General features: G+C 48.6%; 1 protein-coding gene across 1 annotated transcript; it reads right to left on the minus strand.

The window, feature by feature from the left end:
• Nucleotides 1–1,522: 1,522 nt before the first annotated feature.
• Nucleotides 1,523–15,673, minus strand: si:dkey-112e17.1 (uncharacterized). The gene is made up of 7 exons (XM_067228329.1): nt 15,541–15,673; nt 8,682–9,643; nt 7,242–7,293; nt 6,643–6,778; nt 5,365–5,516; nt 3,398–3,628; nt 1,523–3,175 (listed from the first exon to the last, which is right to left on the minus strand). The coding sequence occupies exons 1-7, from the start codon at nt 15,619–15,621 to the stop codon at nt 2,501–2,503; spliced, it is 2,289 nt and encodes a 762-aa protein (XP_067084430.1). The 5' UTR covers nt 15,622–15,673; the 3' UTR covers nt 1,523–2,500.
• Nucleotides 15,674–16,254: the final 581 nt, after the last annotated feature.

Consider the following 16,254-nt stretch of genomic DNA (forward strand, 5'->3'; position numbering starts at 1 on the left):
TTTAATACTAAACATTGTTCAAGTTTGTGATTTGTACCGTCTTATTGAAAGATTAGCATAACTCGTGCTTGTAACTCTTAAACATTTGTTAAGGCAATGTCTTCCTTGTATAGTGTGAGCCCCAGGCTTGGGCAGAGACCATATGTAACAGTATATCCTCTCAGATATCAACACCCCTGGCCTGAGTATCCTTTGTTGGGTTTTAAAAAAAAGGGAGGGGGGGGGGGCCTAGTAGGCTTAAAATGGGCACGATCCTAGCGGCGTCCAGGCCCTATGGCTGTGTTAATTTGCGGTTTTAAGTCATGGTTTCCCTGTCGTGGGTTCACACTGGCATTCTTCAGCAGCTCAAGACCTCGCACAGGCCCGGCTGACCCCTGGAGCCGATCCCCGGAGCAGCTGAGTTGAACCTTCATTATTTCCCACAGGAGGATATGGGCACCCTAAGCCAACAACAGTACAAGCCGCCCGATCAGAACTGGGTGTTAAAGAGGCTTTGGAAAGTACTTTGCATTCTCCCCCCCCAAGGGAATACACTGTATTCCAGGGCAAATATTTACTCACTTTGTGAGAAAGTCTGGACCAAGCTGCTCTGTATGACCAGTGTGACCTTTAGTAAGGGCCAGTTTAAATTCTACCTCATCAAAGCCCCTGAGAAGTCACTAACAATCCCTGTCAGCTCTTTACGTCCTTAAGATTATAAGGAAAAACAGGCCTCGGCTTAGTACACCACAGGGGCAATACGACAGCACCAGTGTGAGGACTTTGGGGGCTGATCACTGGGAACCAGGTTATGCAATGTACTGTCTTGGTAGTCAAATCAGTGTTGTCTAGTTGAATCAATTCATCAATGTAGGCTAGTACCTGGGGAAATCTGAACTCGAGCACAGTGGGACACTACTTGGTGAAGCCTTGAGCGTTTCTCTGTCTCCTCTACTTTGTAGTAGCGTTATTAAATACTTCCTTGTATGTGATCTAACATTTCTGTTTGACTGCACTAATAAAAAGAACTAGAGAGGGTACAATTTCTGGGGAAATTGTAAAGTGTGCGCGTGGCTGCTACACCAGTTTCACTTCATATCAAATATCCACAATGTAAAAAGACATACAGTATTTCATGGGGTGTACTTCATTTTCATGTTACCAATGTAAGTTTCACCTGACTCATCATCATTCGTGACTGTTTAACCCACCACACCACAGAATCCTGGCGGTGACACTTTTTCTCTGGGTGTTTTTCAAGCGCCAATCTGTTGGCAGTGGCCCACCTGGGGAATCAAACCTTGAACCTCTTGGTTGCTAGACAGCTTCTCTCCTCTCTAAGCCATTGTGACTAAGGTATGGTCACCGCTCTTGGGTACTTCACTAGGAATGAAGACATACATGTTAAGCAGCTGGATTTTAAGATTATTGTTCAAGATTTATAACCGTTGCAATTTACCTGGTGCATTTCTCACTCCTCATGCTACATCACACCAATAGGTATTTTGGGAGCAGCTATCAAATATATATTTTATCAGTCGAGAGTTACCAGGACACTGTCACCTGTTAGTGGGGACCGAACCCATAATTTCTTCAGGAAAATATGTCATTTTATGTGGTGTACAAACCTCTGCTAATAACTTTCCTCTGTGTGGAATTCACTGTAAATGTTAAAATTCAGGGATAAAGATCACATATTACATATCCTTTATTAAAACTTGCCTTGCACTATAATTCCCAACCCACCCTTTATATACAAAGTAGGAATTGCTATGTTTCTTATAGTTTGCTATAATAGTTCTACTGAATGTTATGCTTTTTACTTTTATACAGCGATCGATTCCCTTAAATAATCCAGTAGCAGACATTCGAATACAATTTTGTATTACAGCATCTATATTAATACAGCATTGTAATCTATACTCTTAACACTTGAAGGCATGGGATAATACTGTTAGTGTCCTCAGAGACCTTTGTGTGTTTATTCGCTATCCAGGCCCCATGCTAAGACAAAGGACAGGAGTTGGCACAACCGCAAACAATCAACGAGTATTAACTCTGGATTTATGAGTGTGCACATTAGAAACGGCAGCTGAGTTATAAGTATCAAAAAATGCTGCGCAAACTCACCATGTATAAAAGTGCTTCAATTAGTTGGGTAATCAATACATTTACATATTTAATGCCAGCTTCTTTTTTTCTCTCAAAAAACAACATCCAAAACTTAAGAACCAGCCCTCAATTCCTTGGTGCGGCAAGCAGCATGAAACTCAATTGTTTAAATACATCTTGACTTTAGAAACAAACAGGCAGTGTCTCAAGTAGGAATATCAGATTTTATCAGCACAAAGCCAGAAATGGGCAATCATTGAATAAAAACAGCTCATTTCTGGAAGCATGAAGAAGGTTATAAATTTGACAAAGTGACATTAACATGAGTTCATCATTGCCTCACTGGCCCAACCTAAAGTGCCCCCACGCCTCAGTCCAGCCTCCACGCACACATATGGACTGAGACTTGTCACATCTCTTTGCCCGCCACACTGCACGGCACTGTTGATTGGCTGAGCGAAGGCAGCTGGGTCTGACCTGCTGTACTGTGCCTGAAGGTGGACTTGGACTCCGTGTTGGACGTGGGCGAGTCCAGGGGGAGAGGACTGGCCCCGCCCGAGGCCTGACTCCCCCAGGGCCTCCACTCTGACCTCCCCCTAGGGAGCAGAAGGGGGCTCCCCGCCGCGGACGCTTTCCCGTCGTACGCCCCCCCCCGGCTCAGTCCGTTGAGCATGGAGCCGGAGGAGGACGCCTGCCCCAGGTGCTCGGCCAGGACCAGGGGCTGCCTGTCTTCCTCCTCCGAGATGGCGAACACGGGCACGCTGACGTGGTCCCCGTCAGCCTGGGGCGGGCTCAGGGAGCCGCTGCCGGCCTCGGACGAGGGCGCCTGGAGGTGGGGCCCGCCGCCGGGCGTCTTGACGGGCTCCGCGGGGGCGGAGAGCAGGCCGAAGCAGGGCCCGGTGAAGCGGGAGCGCCGCAGGTTGCTGGCGGAGTTGAGGCGGCGCTGGCGCTGGGCCGGCTGGGTGAGCGGGTAGGAGGCGGCGCTCATGCAGGAGTCGGAGACGGCGCTGGCGTCGAGGTGGACGTCCGAGAACACCTTCCTGTTGCCCTCGCTCCGGCAGTCGGACAGCAGGCTAGCTGGAGCCTGGCGGGTACACCAGAATATCAACACACACAAACACATCTCAATGCAACACACTTCAATACAACACACACACACACACACACACACAGCTGGGTACAAGACACACACGCTTCAATACAACAACACACATGTATTGGCTCAACGGCAGCAGAGATGTCACGTAACACGCATGTGTCCGTCACAAGTTGTCGTCAAATTGAACAGTGAAGATTGGTTACTGACGCTGTCTACCAGCTTGGTGAAGGGACTGGTCGAGTTCCAGCTGCACCACTTCTTATGCAGCTGGGGGAGGGGAGGGAGGAAGTCCTGGAAGGTCCGGACGCTCCAGGCCCGGGGCCGGGCACAGCTGGCAGTGCCGTCCGGGGCCGCCTTGGCACCTGAGGCGGTGGGGTCTGGAGAGGGCCAGTCCTTCACGGGGCCTGTGTCACTGTGTCTCAGAAACCTCTCCCGCTGCTGAGAGACGAGAGAGAGACAGAGAGAGAGAACAGAGACAGAGAGAGATGGAGAGAGATGGACAGAGACAAAGAGATAGAGAGAGAAAGAGAGACAGATAGAGAACAGAGAGAGAGAGAGACAGGGACACATACATGAATTGATTCGTTATGCGAGTGTGCGGGTATTGAATCTGTCAGCACAGATTACGGCAAAGATAGGATGACATGCGATGCAACAAACATCCTAAATGGATGTTCATTGTTGGGGACCACCTACTGTACATGAATGAGTGAATTGGATGGGGGGGGGGGGGGGGGGGGGAGCGGGAGAAGAGAGAAGGGGTTCAACTGCGATAATTGACCGGGAATTATAAATATCCGTCTCATCTCAAACATGGCTTTTATATTCAAGCACTAGACTGCACCTCTACAGTGCATTGACCTAAAAGGGGTCGAGCACTCTTCTGACACAGCTCCGAGGCCTGGGAACACAACAGTCCAGTTGAGCTGTTATTGGAAACTACAAGGGAACACTCCCGGACATGGGTTTTAATCCATAAATCTGTCTCTGGCAGTGAATCGATACTTCCTGTTCATGCACGAATTAGAATGGGGTTTTCAGTGCTTAAGATTCTGAGAGCAAATCGTTTCATTCATAAATTTCCCCGGAGCAGGTGGATTCACCCCCCCCCCCCCCCCAGAGGGAATTCAACCCAAGCACACGCGTTTCCAAAGCAAAACAAAACAGATGACCTCCGCGAGGCACCAGAATTAAGACCCGTCCAAACGACAGCTAGCTATCGGTGAGGAGAAGGTCAAGAGTGCAAGGCCAAATTAGGCCCATGTCCTCCCATGTTAGTCAGCTGGTTCTCAGGGGACGAAAGGTTTTAGGGGTTGCACTCATCCCAGAGAGCCCAGATAATCCTCCCCACAGAATCACTAACAGCTCGCTTAGTCTAGACACGACTTAGGGTGGTTTAAATGAAGTACCATGCTGCCACAAAGGCCTATACAATGGTAACTTGTTGTAGTTTAGGCACCAAAGGGGACAGATAAGCTACCAAGATGTGAAACAGACCCCCTTTACCCCCCACAAACACCCACCCATCAAGCTAGCTACGCTAACCATGCTAGCCCTGACCCGGTGGGAGTGATAATCCAGCGCTAACATTATTCAAGGGGAATTATTCGAGTGTCATAATTCACCCCCCCGCTGTCATCCCCAACACTCGCTCGAGTCACACGCGCACAATCTTCTCAGGCGCCGGGGCGGGTACACGCACAGAAACAGACCACACACAAGGCACCACACACACGCACGCACGCACGCACACGCACAGAGGATCTGGGAACCTGGCTTCACAGATAATACATCCATTAGCCTAGTCTGTGGGTTAGGCTCGCCAGCACACTCAAAGCTGCCAGGGGTGCCCCCATGCCAACTCTTATTTCAAAAAAATAAAAACGGCACAAAAGAGCACAGACAAAACTGCTGGGTCGAGCTTTCCCCTTCCTCCTCTAAACTCTCCCCCCCCCCCCCCCCCCCACCCGGGTTATCCACATAGTTTCAGACATACAGCTCCACCAGGCTAAGAGCTTCATTGTTATCCTAGGCGGAGGGTCAATTAAAAGCAATCAAAGGCACCGTCACCTCTAATGAAAATACTTGGCAGGGCGCAGCCTTATCTCCTGGGTGTTCCTACTCCAAAGCCCCGCGGGGCCAGCCCGCTTCCTCGGGGGCCTCGAGGTTCTTACTGTGTGGAGGGTGAACGCTGGTCGGCCGGAACTGGGAGCCGAGGAGATGATGAACACCTCGTCCGTCCCCAAGTCCAGTTCTGTCAGCCCATTGGAGGAGAGCTCCAGCTCGGCATTCTGGGACGCATCTCCGCCGGCGCAGACAGAAGACCCTGAAGGGAAGGGGAAGGGTTGATAGGTGTGGGTTTTGTTTTCCGACGTCATTTGACTGAATACAATTTATAGAGCATAATCCATCTCCCAAGTTCCTGCCAGAGTTACGTTTGCCTTTTACGAGAGAATCTAAGCATTCATCTGAACTTTAACATTTATTCTATATTGACAGGACAAGACTACAGTATGTTAACCTATACACTGACAGTATTTGGGGGAGAAAGTGGTTTCGGTGGTGTTCCGAACTGCTCCCAGGGTTGAATACCCCGGCCACTAATTCTCTCCCTGGCCTCGGTTACAATGAAAGGGTCTTTGGATTGTTCCGGAATAAGCCCAGCATCACTCCACAACTAAAACCGTTTTCCATTGAGACCTCCAATGCTTTGCCCTCCATTCACACAACTAAACCCACAACAGACGTAACGCACGCACACACGCATAGCTAACGGATGGTTGAAAGCTACAGTCCATTGGTTCACATCATTCATTTCACACAGCATAAGCTGTTGACTTAACGAGAATCCGAATCAGAACCCACGCTTATTCACGACGAGAGCAGAGAACTTCCCAGTTTACCTTTGTGTGCACGTGTGTGTGTGTGTGTGTGTGTGGGGTCGTGTGTGTACGTCTTTGTTTCTCTGTGTGGCTGTGTATGTGTGTGTGTGTGTGTGTGTATGTGTGCCCTATGTGTGTCAGAGGAGTGCCAAACCTCGGGGACCAAATGTTCTCGTTCCCTGCCGCAGTTCAGAGCTCTGTGGAACAACACTGGTCCTGTTACAGTAAACATGTATTGGAGGTTCACTGTAGGGGCAGATGAAGTCATTGTCAGCTTGGCTGGAAACCCTGGTGGCACCCCTCTAACAGGCGCAGAGGAAACGACGGGATCAGCGGATGGCGGGCGCTCGGACGGGCCGGAGAGAAAAACAGGGCTGTGTGTGTGTGTGTGTGCGTGTGACAGGCACAGATCGTCTGAGTATGTTTGTGTGTGTGTGTGTGTGTGCGTGGGAGGGGTGGAAGTTTGACAGCCAGACTGATACCGACTGTGTGTATTTGTATCTGTGCGCATATTCATGTGTGTGTACGTGTGTGTGTGTGTGTGTGTGTGTACAGCGCTTGCCAGCCCACCTGCGTGTGTCAGCCCCAGGCCAGGGGAGGGGTGGTAGCTGTCGTTCTCAGCTGGGACGTCCAGGCCTGCCCGGTTAGGGACCACCAGCCTCAGCTCGCTGGCATCTGCCACTGGGCCCTGAACCCCCTCCTGCACCTGCAACACAGCACGGGTCAGCCCCCCCGCCCCCACAGCATCCCACACGCTCGCCTGGTTAAAGCCTGACTGTGTGCGGTAAGCACTGCAGTAGCGCTGCCTCTCACTTGCAATCAAACAGGATTGCAAGTGAGAGGCAGCTGTGCTGGGTGGGGGGGGGGGGGCAGTCTGTAGGTGTGGGGGCTGGAGGGGGGCCTTGTGGGGGGGCTGGAAGGGGGGCTGTGTGGGTGGCTGTAGGGGGGCCTTGTGGGGGGGAGGGCTGGAGGGGGCCGTAAGGCGAGGACACAGGAGAGTACAACAGCAGTGGCAGAGGATATGAAGGTAATGTTCTGTGATCTCCGGCAGAACCTAGCCTTGAGAGGAATGTCTGGTCTGGTCTAGTGTGGAGAGGAGACAAATAGAGGAGTGGAGGAGAGGAATATGCAGATTGAGGAGAGTAGAACGGCAAGAAGTTTGTTTTTACCTCAGAGTTGTTGGATGAGCAGGAGTTGGCTCTTTTGGGACATAGTTTGGGTCTGAAACGCCACACAACATTTAAGTTACACATATTTGTTTACATATCTTAAAATACTTTTATACTAAACCAAAATTTGAAACAGACCATTTCTATTTGCTTGATGCATTTCCCTCTTGACACTTATTGACTCACCGCATCCCAAAAGCCCTGAGATGCCCATGGCTAAAAAGCAACTTGAGCAGTAATCTAATGCCGTAAACTTCCCTACCTGTGGAGATCTATAAAGTCTGAATTTGAACAGCATACTTGTCTACTTAGTACACTCATGCAGGGAAATATATTTCACTGGCTGAACATTATAGCCAGTCTTTTAAGGTAGCTTATTAATTAGTATGATGCCAGCGAAACAAGGCTTTATATTGCCCTCTACCCTGACTTTATAACTCATGTATAACTGATGACTATGCTATGCTATGGCTTTCTAATGACTTTGTAAGCTTTTATAGTCGTTCCTGTTAATTAGACTCCCACGTTAGTGAACGCACTTTCAATTTGCCCTTTGTTACAGGCAAAAAGCTACACCAATGGGCTGATTGTTTTTTCACACATGGCTTCTGAGGACAATCAACAATGGAGTACACTACAGGATCTAGCAGTGCAGCATTGCACAACAGCACAACCCAAAGCGCGTTCGTAGTAAAGAGTGCGTCTAAAATCTAGAGTGAGGCGCGTTAACTAAAATGGAGTTGCCCGTGAACATCGCATTTGAGGGACGAGGAACAGGTCAGTGATCTCAAAACAGGTCAGTGATCTCAAAACGCCTCTGTCCCGGCGTTGTAGATAGTATTACCGCTTTCTACTCAGGTACACATCAGCTTATCTTCTGTTCACCCGTGGGATCGACTAAGAGCAACTTGTAAGTTACACCATTGCACAATGCCATGCACCTCCGCAACGGCGGATCTCAAGAGTTTCCTGTTCGTGTGATCCCTTTTTTCCAGATCTTTCTATTGTGAAATCCTTTGTGCTTCAGAACCGATGCCAGGTGTTTCACCTTGTGTAGATCAAGGACACCGACAGAGCCTAACCCTGACTCAGCCACAGGGACCATGGACTTAGGCTGAGTCAACAATCAATGTGTGTGTGTGTGTGTGTGTGTGTAGGAGGTGGAATAACTAAGAATCTCTTTCATAAGAGCTTTGTCAGTTGGCATCAAAGATGTACATTCATGCCAGTTCCCTTGGGTGACAGATGTTAGTGGCCATGTGAAGCCATGCAGGGGCCGAAGATTCACATTGTGCTCCTAAGCCTTCTCTGTTCATGAGAAAGGTCTTGGGCATTAGATGTTACTTTCCCACCCCCCCCCCCCCCCCCCTATTTACCCATAAACGTGTGAGAAAGCACACCCGCCACACAAAATCTATCCCACCTCCCGAGTGCCATTACCTGAAGATGACGCAGAGGGCGCTGGTGAGCACCATCGCGCAGAACGCCGCCCCGCTGACGGCCGCCAGCATCGACTCCGCCCTGGGGCCCGCGGGGCTGTAGGCGTGGCGGTCCCCGCCCGCCGCCTGGGCGGTGCGGTTGTGGTAGTGGAAGAGGAGGGCGAAGCCTCGGCCCCAGTGGGTGGTGGTGATCAGCTCCATGATCACCTCCACCATCTCCTGGCTGGAGCCGAACACCAGCTGGGCGCTGGAGGGCCGGTTGGAGCCGCAGAAGCGCGAGGAGAAGGCGACGAGGTCGGAGATGTAGAGGACGTCGTGAGGGCAGGCGTCCAGGACCGACTGCTGGGTCTCCGGGCTCGCCGTCTCCGCGGGGGAGGCAGTGGTGGGGGTCGCCGGGGTAGACTCCTCGGCGGCAAGGCCCGCGTCGGGGTCTCCTCGGACGGCCGGCGAGGCCGAGTTTGCGGCCTTGTCCCCGGGGGGCTGGGCCCCTGGGAGCAGGGGGTGCGACGGCGGGGGGGGAGAGGCCGGGTCGGAGGGGGCGTCCGCGGACCTCTTGGCGGAGTTGGAGACCCTGGCGATCTCCATTTTGGTGGACTGCTCTTGGACCACCACGTGCTTCACCTCGTCCTTCAGCGCAGACTGGGGCACCTTCTCCGTCGCGTCCCTCCGAGGGGCCGACTCCTTCTCCGACGCCCCCCCGGAGTCGTCCGACCCGGCCGGGGTGAACGGGCCCCCCTCGTACGCCTCGTCGCCGAACTCCTGAACGGAGCCGTACTGCGGCGACGCGTCCTGACTCTCGAACACGTCAAAGTCGAAGATCTCCAGGATGAGCTGGTGACCGACCGGCACAAAGAACTGCCAGACACAGTGGGTCCCAGAGGAGTAGTTGTAGGGGAAGCCAGGAGACAGGATCAGCCCCTGGACGTCCACCACATCCACCTTAGCTCCACAGTCAAAGTAGACCTGAACAGAACAAAAGCAATTGGGGGCTTAACTGTACGGCAATGAACAGCTCGTGATTAAGCGGACAGGAGTATAATGATGCTGAGTTTTGGGTTTTAAAAATCATACATTTAAGTGAAGATCATCATTCGACCAGCTACATCCAAGAAACATGCCCGTGATCTTTTAAGACAGATACTTGCACTTTCCAAAGAGTTTCAGAGAATCTGAGGCAGGCCCCAATGTTCCAGTTCAAGTCTTGTGATGTCAACGTTCGACAAACACATAACATACTCCTTTTCAGGTTACCGTCAAACGAACAGCAACAGAGCTGAACTATTCAACCCTCCTTCAGCAAGTATATCAAAGCCCAAAGCCCAGCCTTGCCTGGCCTGATTGGGCAACCCTAGGGAGGGCTTTCCTTCAACCATGCTGGCTGTAATTTTTCCCAGGTGTGTGGCGTTGGAGAGGGGGACCTTGGGCCTAAGCAGAGGCAGATGTGGGGCCAGGCTGAAGAGCTTGGCGCTTAAGGTGGACCAGACCTTTGTAGGGGGGCATTGGGTTTATGAGTTCCACTGTCTGGACCAGGTTCTGGACTGTGGGAATGGCCCAGGCAGAGCTCAAAGCAGGCAGGAAGAACTGCTTAGCCAGCCAGGTAAATAACACCCGCAGGCCATGCTAGGACTCTGCGAGTGGGTAGACATTTTATGAAGAGCTAAGGAAGGAGGGAGGATGGTGGGCACTGAGTAACTCGGAAGAATGAAAAAAAAAAAAACGCAGAGCCAGACAGGCCTTTGAGTGCTCCATGGCCCATCTCTCTGCATATGTTTGCATCAAAGACATTCCTCTGACGGTTTGTTTTAAGTAGCCAGATCTAGATGTTCGGAGTCCATCGTGACTCTATAAGAGGGACATGGCTGGACTCTGCTTCCCTGCTCTAGACCCTTGGAGTCAAACTCAAAGCCCTTCTATCTGTTGCTGACACAGCTGGCAAACCTCACAGCCGGTCCTGAATGTCCGACAGACAGAGAGACAGACAGACAGACAGAGGGAGAGAGAGAGAGAAAGACTGACCCATATATACACACATCTCTCCCCGTGTATTGTGTTCCTACTACCTCAACAAGACTTCAACACCATGAACACGATATACTGATGCTTCTATGTACTTCTCAGGACCCCCGTTCAGAACACTAGCAGCAGCACTGCACAAGTTCAGAAATAACATAGGACTTACACACAGTCATATCTCAGGGACTTTGTGCTTTTACTGTAAGGTACACATGTGCAGTAAGGAGTCACTAAGCCGCTTATGTTGTATTTTGTTTAAGAGCATAATTAACAGCTGCTATGTAGAAACTTAAACAAACGGTTACAGTGAAGGCTACTGTGTTTGGTGCAGTGAATAGTACTTTTGTTTTCAGATGTATTGAATTTAGTACATACATTATTCCCAAAGGTAGTCGGGGATATAAAGCCTATTACGTTTGGTGCTTTGTTGTAATGGAAAATTGACATTTTCACTGCGTTGGATTTGAGTATTACTGTAGATCATTCCATAATGCACTCTGAACGGCCTTTAACTCTGAAGTAAGTAAGTAAGTAAGACTTTATTTATATAGCACATTTAATACAAGAATTGTAGCTCAAGGTGCTTTACATAAAATTAATAAAAACAATAATACAAGTGAGAAACAATTCAAACAAAAATAAAAATCCCAATAAGATCTCTGTTCAAGAGAGAAAACAACTTTAAACATGCATCTTAAAAGTAACATATACATACTGTATATAGTATACAAATACTGAAGGAATTCATGTGCCACAACACGTAATTACACGGATGACATTTGAACTGGTCAAATGCCATTCCCATCGAGGTTAGAGTGCAAGATGATTTTAGGTTCTGCCCGGGGGCATTGAAGAAGTGATGTTGCGCAATCGGCTATAGAACGGAGGGAACAGCCTCACAACATGGGGTCCTGGGGGAAGGGAGATGTGTGGGACAGAAACCACCGACACGGCCCACGCTAGACACCGAGCTCCAACACGTGACTGTACGTCGCATACCTGACTGTTCTTACACCGATACAACGCTAAAGCAATTTCAGTTAGTAGCGTCCCCTTCCCACTTCTGGGTGAGAGAACCGTGTCACGTTAAAAGACAATGTCATCTCATTTCCCCCGTCACCCCACGCCGCCCCCCCACATCCCCCAAGGCCCCAAACCCCCCCCCTCCTATAACTGAGGCTATCTAGAGGTCCCCAGTGCGATATGTGCATGCTAGACTACACATGAAAGGGCTCCAAAGTGCCACAGTGTCGAATGGAAAAGGGACATTCTTATAATGCCAAAGCACCCCAGTTCTGTTACATCATAGGCAGAGCTGGCACTCTGGCAGGGTGCTGATTATTCAAGGATGCCTTTTTCTCATGGAGAACAATGGCCGACAGTGCCATTCGGTGCAACGCTTTATGTGGAGACGGGAGATCATATTTTAATGCTTATTAGTCATGCTTATAAGTGGAAGTGAGTAAATGTTTATGTAAGACCCTGCTGGTCATCGCTACCCGGTCATGCTCCAGAAAGATTACTGGACTTCCCTGGATGATCTACAGAAGTAGATCAACCAAGCACATAATTGTGTTGAGATGACTTGTGCAGTGAAATGTCCAAAAAGACAATGGCATTAGCCGGAGGTCCTTAATGAAAGTATTGTGGAGTAACTGTAATGCATCACTACTTGAATAAAAGTGATAGCAACGAGCAACAAATATTACTAATCCTGCTCTCCGGATTAAATACAATAGGCTTAAAGGCAACAACAACAACAACAACAAAAACACTAGCCAATACCCCATTTTAGCAATAACACAAAACATTTGACAGTTCTGATGTTTGGAATGCCAGCTTACAAGCATGCCCCTACTCACTCTCCTAATCTCCAGAAACACCTTGATAAATAGGGGGAAATTCAAGCACTGTGATCAACCTTGCCTTTCTCAGCAACAGGAGTACACAAACTGACAGCAGACACCGTCGCATTAGAGGCTGCAGCAACAGAGCCTCTCCCCTTGCACAGCGCTGTAAGCCACCCAGTTACCCTCCCTCACATGCACAAACAGCCCCTGACTGGACCATAAACAGGCAGGCGGGCCCCTCAAAAGGGGGCAGGGATCCTCACTGGGTCTGTTTACTGGAGGAGAACAGTGACACGGCTTCACAGGCTAGCGCTTCGGTAGCTAGCTAGCGCCAGGCCTCCGAAGATGTGGGCTATATTTTTGTAGGTTTAAGCTTAAGAGTTTGCTCTTTGGCTGCGTGTTTGCCAGGTTCTCATACTCTGCCCCTTGATACGGCAGTTTTATTAGATTTCATTACATAATGCGGTTACTTGATGTTCACTGAAGTGCTATGTCTTTAAGGGAAATGCAGGTCCTTGAACCCTTACTCTACAGCTGTGAGGTGCACAAACACAAGTCCAGGATCCTACTTAGTATTTCGCTTGGGACATCAACATCTGAACCAGGGTCCCATGGCCACACATTCACGCAGTGGGCAGTTTACAAACCACTCATGAGTTTACACCAGTGACATCTACTGCAGCCCCCCTTGACCTGTGAGAAGGCTCACCGGCTCAGCCCTAAATACTGGGCATCACAGCTAGCCATGAGCGATGAACACGCAGGGGTCATTCTGTTCTGTGGTGGACCGCGAGGCAGCTAATGCTGAGGCCAGAAACCCGTCTTGCGTTTTCCGAAAGCGCTGGAGAGGGAATGCCGAGAATGGTCGAACTGCGGTACTCCCACTCCCGGAGACGGGTCTGATTGGGTGAGCCGACAGGGGGGTTTTAAATCCGCATTTGTGGTGCGGCCCAATTAACATAGTTGTTTTTCCTCTGGAAGGAGTTGTGGTCATTAAGGACGCCGGAGAGGGAGAGGCATGGCGGCGTTATCTCCATGGTGGTTCCGACCAATTTGGAGAAATCATTTCCAGATTTTGGAATGTGATCCATTGGCCTCATCAGGCGGTGGTAATTAGTCTCTGAGCAGCAGTTGAATGAATGAGGTGCACCTCCAGCCCACCACCACCTAAACCCACCCGGATGACAACAAGGACAGCCGAGCCCCGGCTAGAGCTTTTAAAGCCACAGTACCGCAGCAGCACGACGACCAATAACTACTTGTCAATGATGGGTTTGTGGGTCAACCGAGGCAAAGGACATATGACAGTTCTGCGTCGGGACGGTGGTTGTCCCACCTCCTCAGATCAAATAGATGTGAATCAGCGCACCTCCCAAATAGCTGCGCAAATCTGGAGCCCGGACAGACAATGTGGTTTTCCCAAAACAAAGGATCAAAAGTGAGAGGAGGAATGCTTCCGTTTTACTGCGGGGATGAATTCCGAGCTTGTTTATTACGCCGTTCCAAAAATCAACTTAATACAAAAGAGGACTAGAGGACAAAGCCATCATTTACGGTGTCCCCTCAGGCAGATAATCGCAAAGATAGTGAGCACCCTATACGCACGGAAACTAAAGCAAGGGACACTGACAATTCAATATAGTAGGGGCTTTTGTTTCAGAATTCCAAGAAATTCTGCTGTTGAGCCCCCATTCACTACCAGTGGATGGGGATGGATGTTGACAGTTGGGAGCCTTAAAGACTCTCCTAGCAATAGTACTGTGCTAGTCATGGTGACTAACATTTCTGAGCATGCCCTTAGGGACAACTCTTCGCTGTGACACCGGTGAGCCCCTTTTGATGTAACTTGGCGTTTCCATACATAAATCAGAAGGGGGAGGAGAGAATGGGGAAGGAAGACACAGGAAGTTGACTGACTTATTGTATACTGACGAAATTTGACTCGGCTGCCAAACTTGGCAGGAAGGATCTAGACGTTTAAAAAGTGTGGCTTCTAGCGTAAACTGTGCATCATCTGCAGTCAGTAATCAGGTTAGGAATGTCTTTCCAAAAGGCTAACCAGTGAAAACAACTCGACAATGTGTGCTAGGAGTCTTCCAAAAGCCCTATGTGGCACCAACATCAACATTTCCATGCCTTACAGTGTTACTTCAACAATTTGCTTGGCTAGTGGCTACATTTTCTCACATTAAAATGAGTAAAACATACATCCAACTGAATAAAAACAAGAACACCAACTGTATAACTGGCATCCTCTATGGAACCAGCTGACAAGATATCACAGGTCATGTCATCAACTTGGACATATAATTAATAGAATCATTATGATACTATTATGGATTCAGTCATGCAGGTGGCTTTATGAATGAGTTCTAGAACAGCTACATCCTTCTAACACTGTACATCCTTCTAACACAGTTAGAAAGATGTAAAACCATGAGGTGAACTTGTTCTGGTCAATGTGCTTCTCTTTTCAAATGCTTATTTGCTCTGTAGCATTCCTCTACCTACTGTACAGTAACGTTGAGTAGGCTACAATACACGAGCATGTGAAAAGTTATTAAACATTTTCTTTCGTGAAATGATTGTTGCTAATATTAAATAAGCATGACCCTTAAAACCTACTACATTCACTAAAATCTTGCAAGCTAGTATGAAAATACCAGCAGAATTTGAAATTATTACTATATTTAAATCCCTTTTTTTCATGAACAACCACAGCATGAATGAATAGATGTTGTGCATACATGTTGATGCATGTGGTGGACCCCACGTTCCACGATGGCTCATATTTGTGATATTAAATCAACGCACAACTCTTCTTTACTTAACAACAACAGCCACAAGTGGAAAACTATCCAAAATACATGTAACTGTTGCAGTGTTAAGATTTCCTCCTTGACATATGCAAACCGAAGTGACGGAGAAACTTTTCATTGCGCTTTTTCATGAGGGAAGAGGTTTTTGTGGTGAATAAACATTAGGCATAATACTTACTTTCTGTGCAACGCAGCCCGTTACGAATAGTAGATACGTAGTTGTAAAAACATTTGCCCAAAACGTGGTATTAAAACTCATTTTCTTTATTTCTTCCTTTTCTCCGACGCGTACTGAACCGTAGCCCACTCTTCTTCACACTCTCCATTCACCTGAAGTCTCGGGAGCGCGCTTGTATCGTTCATGGACCCGCATAGACAATCAAATCACAGGGGTTATGCATGCGCTCACTATTTGGCATGGCAGCTACTCAGTCCCAATGCCAGTAAGTACCCTTCTGCGTAAAATTCCACATTCAATCTGTGGCGCAATTTGATACACGCGTCCTGTAGATGTATTATTATGTGAACATGTGGCAAAGACATCCAGTATATCACTATTCTTCGTTTTGAGTCAACAGTCCTTACGTGATTTACATTTAGGCCCTATTTACTAGTCAAATATAGCGTTGCGAAAACTATGGGATATGGCAGGGATGTGGGATGTGTAATAAGGAAAATATGACAGCATTTTTATTTCGTAAATAATCACATAAAAAATTTGATTTTGTTTTAACATACTATAGCCTATGACTATATACACAGTAGGTTTATGTGACATCGATACTTGCAAAGATAAGAAAAAAGTCTGTAATGTTTTGGCATTCAGCATGGTTGCTCAAAGAGAGAGAGAGAGACAGACTGACTGACAGAGAGAGAGAGAGAATTTGACAAA

Source organism: Osmerus mordax, chromosome 24 (genome assembly GCF_038355195.1).
Source record: "Osmerus mordax isolate fOsmMor3 chromosome 24, fOsmMor3.pri, whole genome shotgun sequence".
NCBI lineage: Eukaryota > Metazoa > Chordata > Actinopteri > Osmeriformes > Osmeridae > Osmerus > Osmerus mordax.

Bases quoted from the DNA above. Each gene is read 5' to 3' on its own strand.
- si:dkey-112e17.1 (XM_067228329.1), bottom strand. From the start codon at position 15,621: ATGAGTTTTAATACCACGTTTTGGGCAAATGTTTTTACAACTACGTAT. The intron at 7,294-8,681 runs GTAATGGCACTC...GTGGCGTTTCAG, and splicing joins GCCCTCTGCGTCATCTTCAG to ACCCAAACTATGTCCCAAAA. The intron at 3,176-3,397 runs GTCAGTAACCAA...TGTACCCGCCAG, and splicing joins TCACCAAGCTGGTAGACAGC to GCTCCAGCTAGCCTGCTGTC.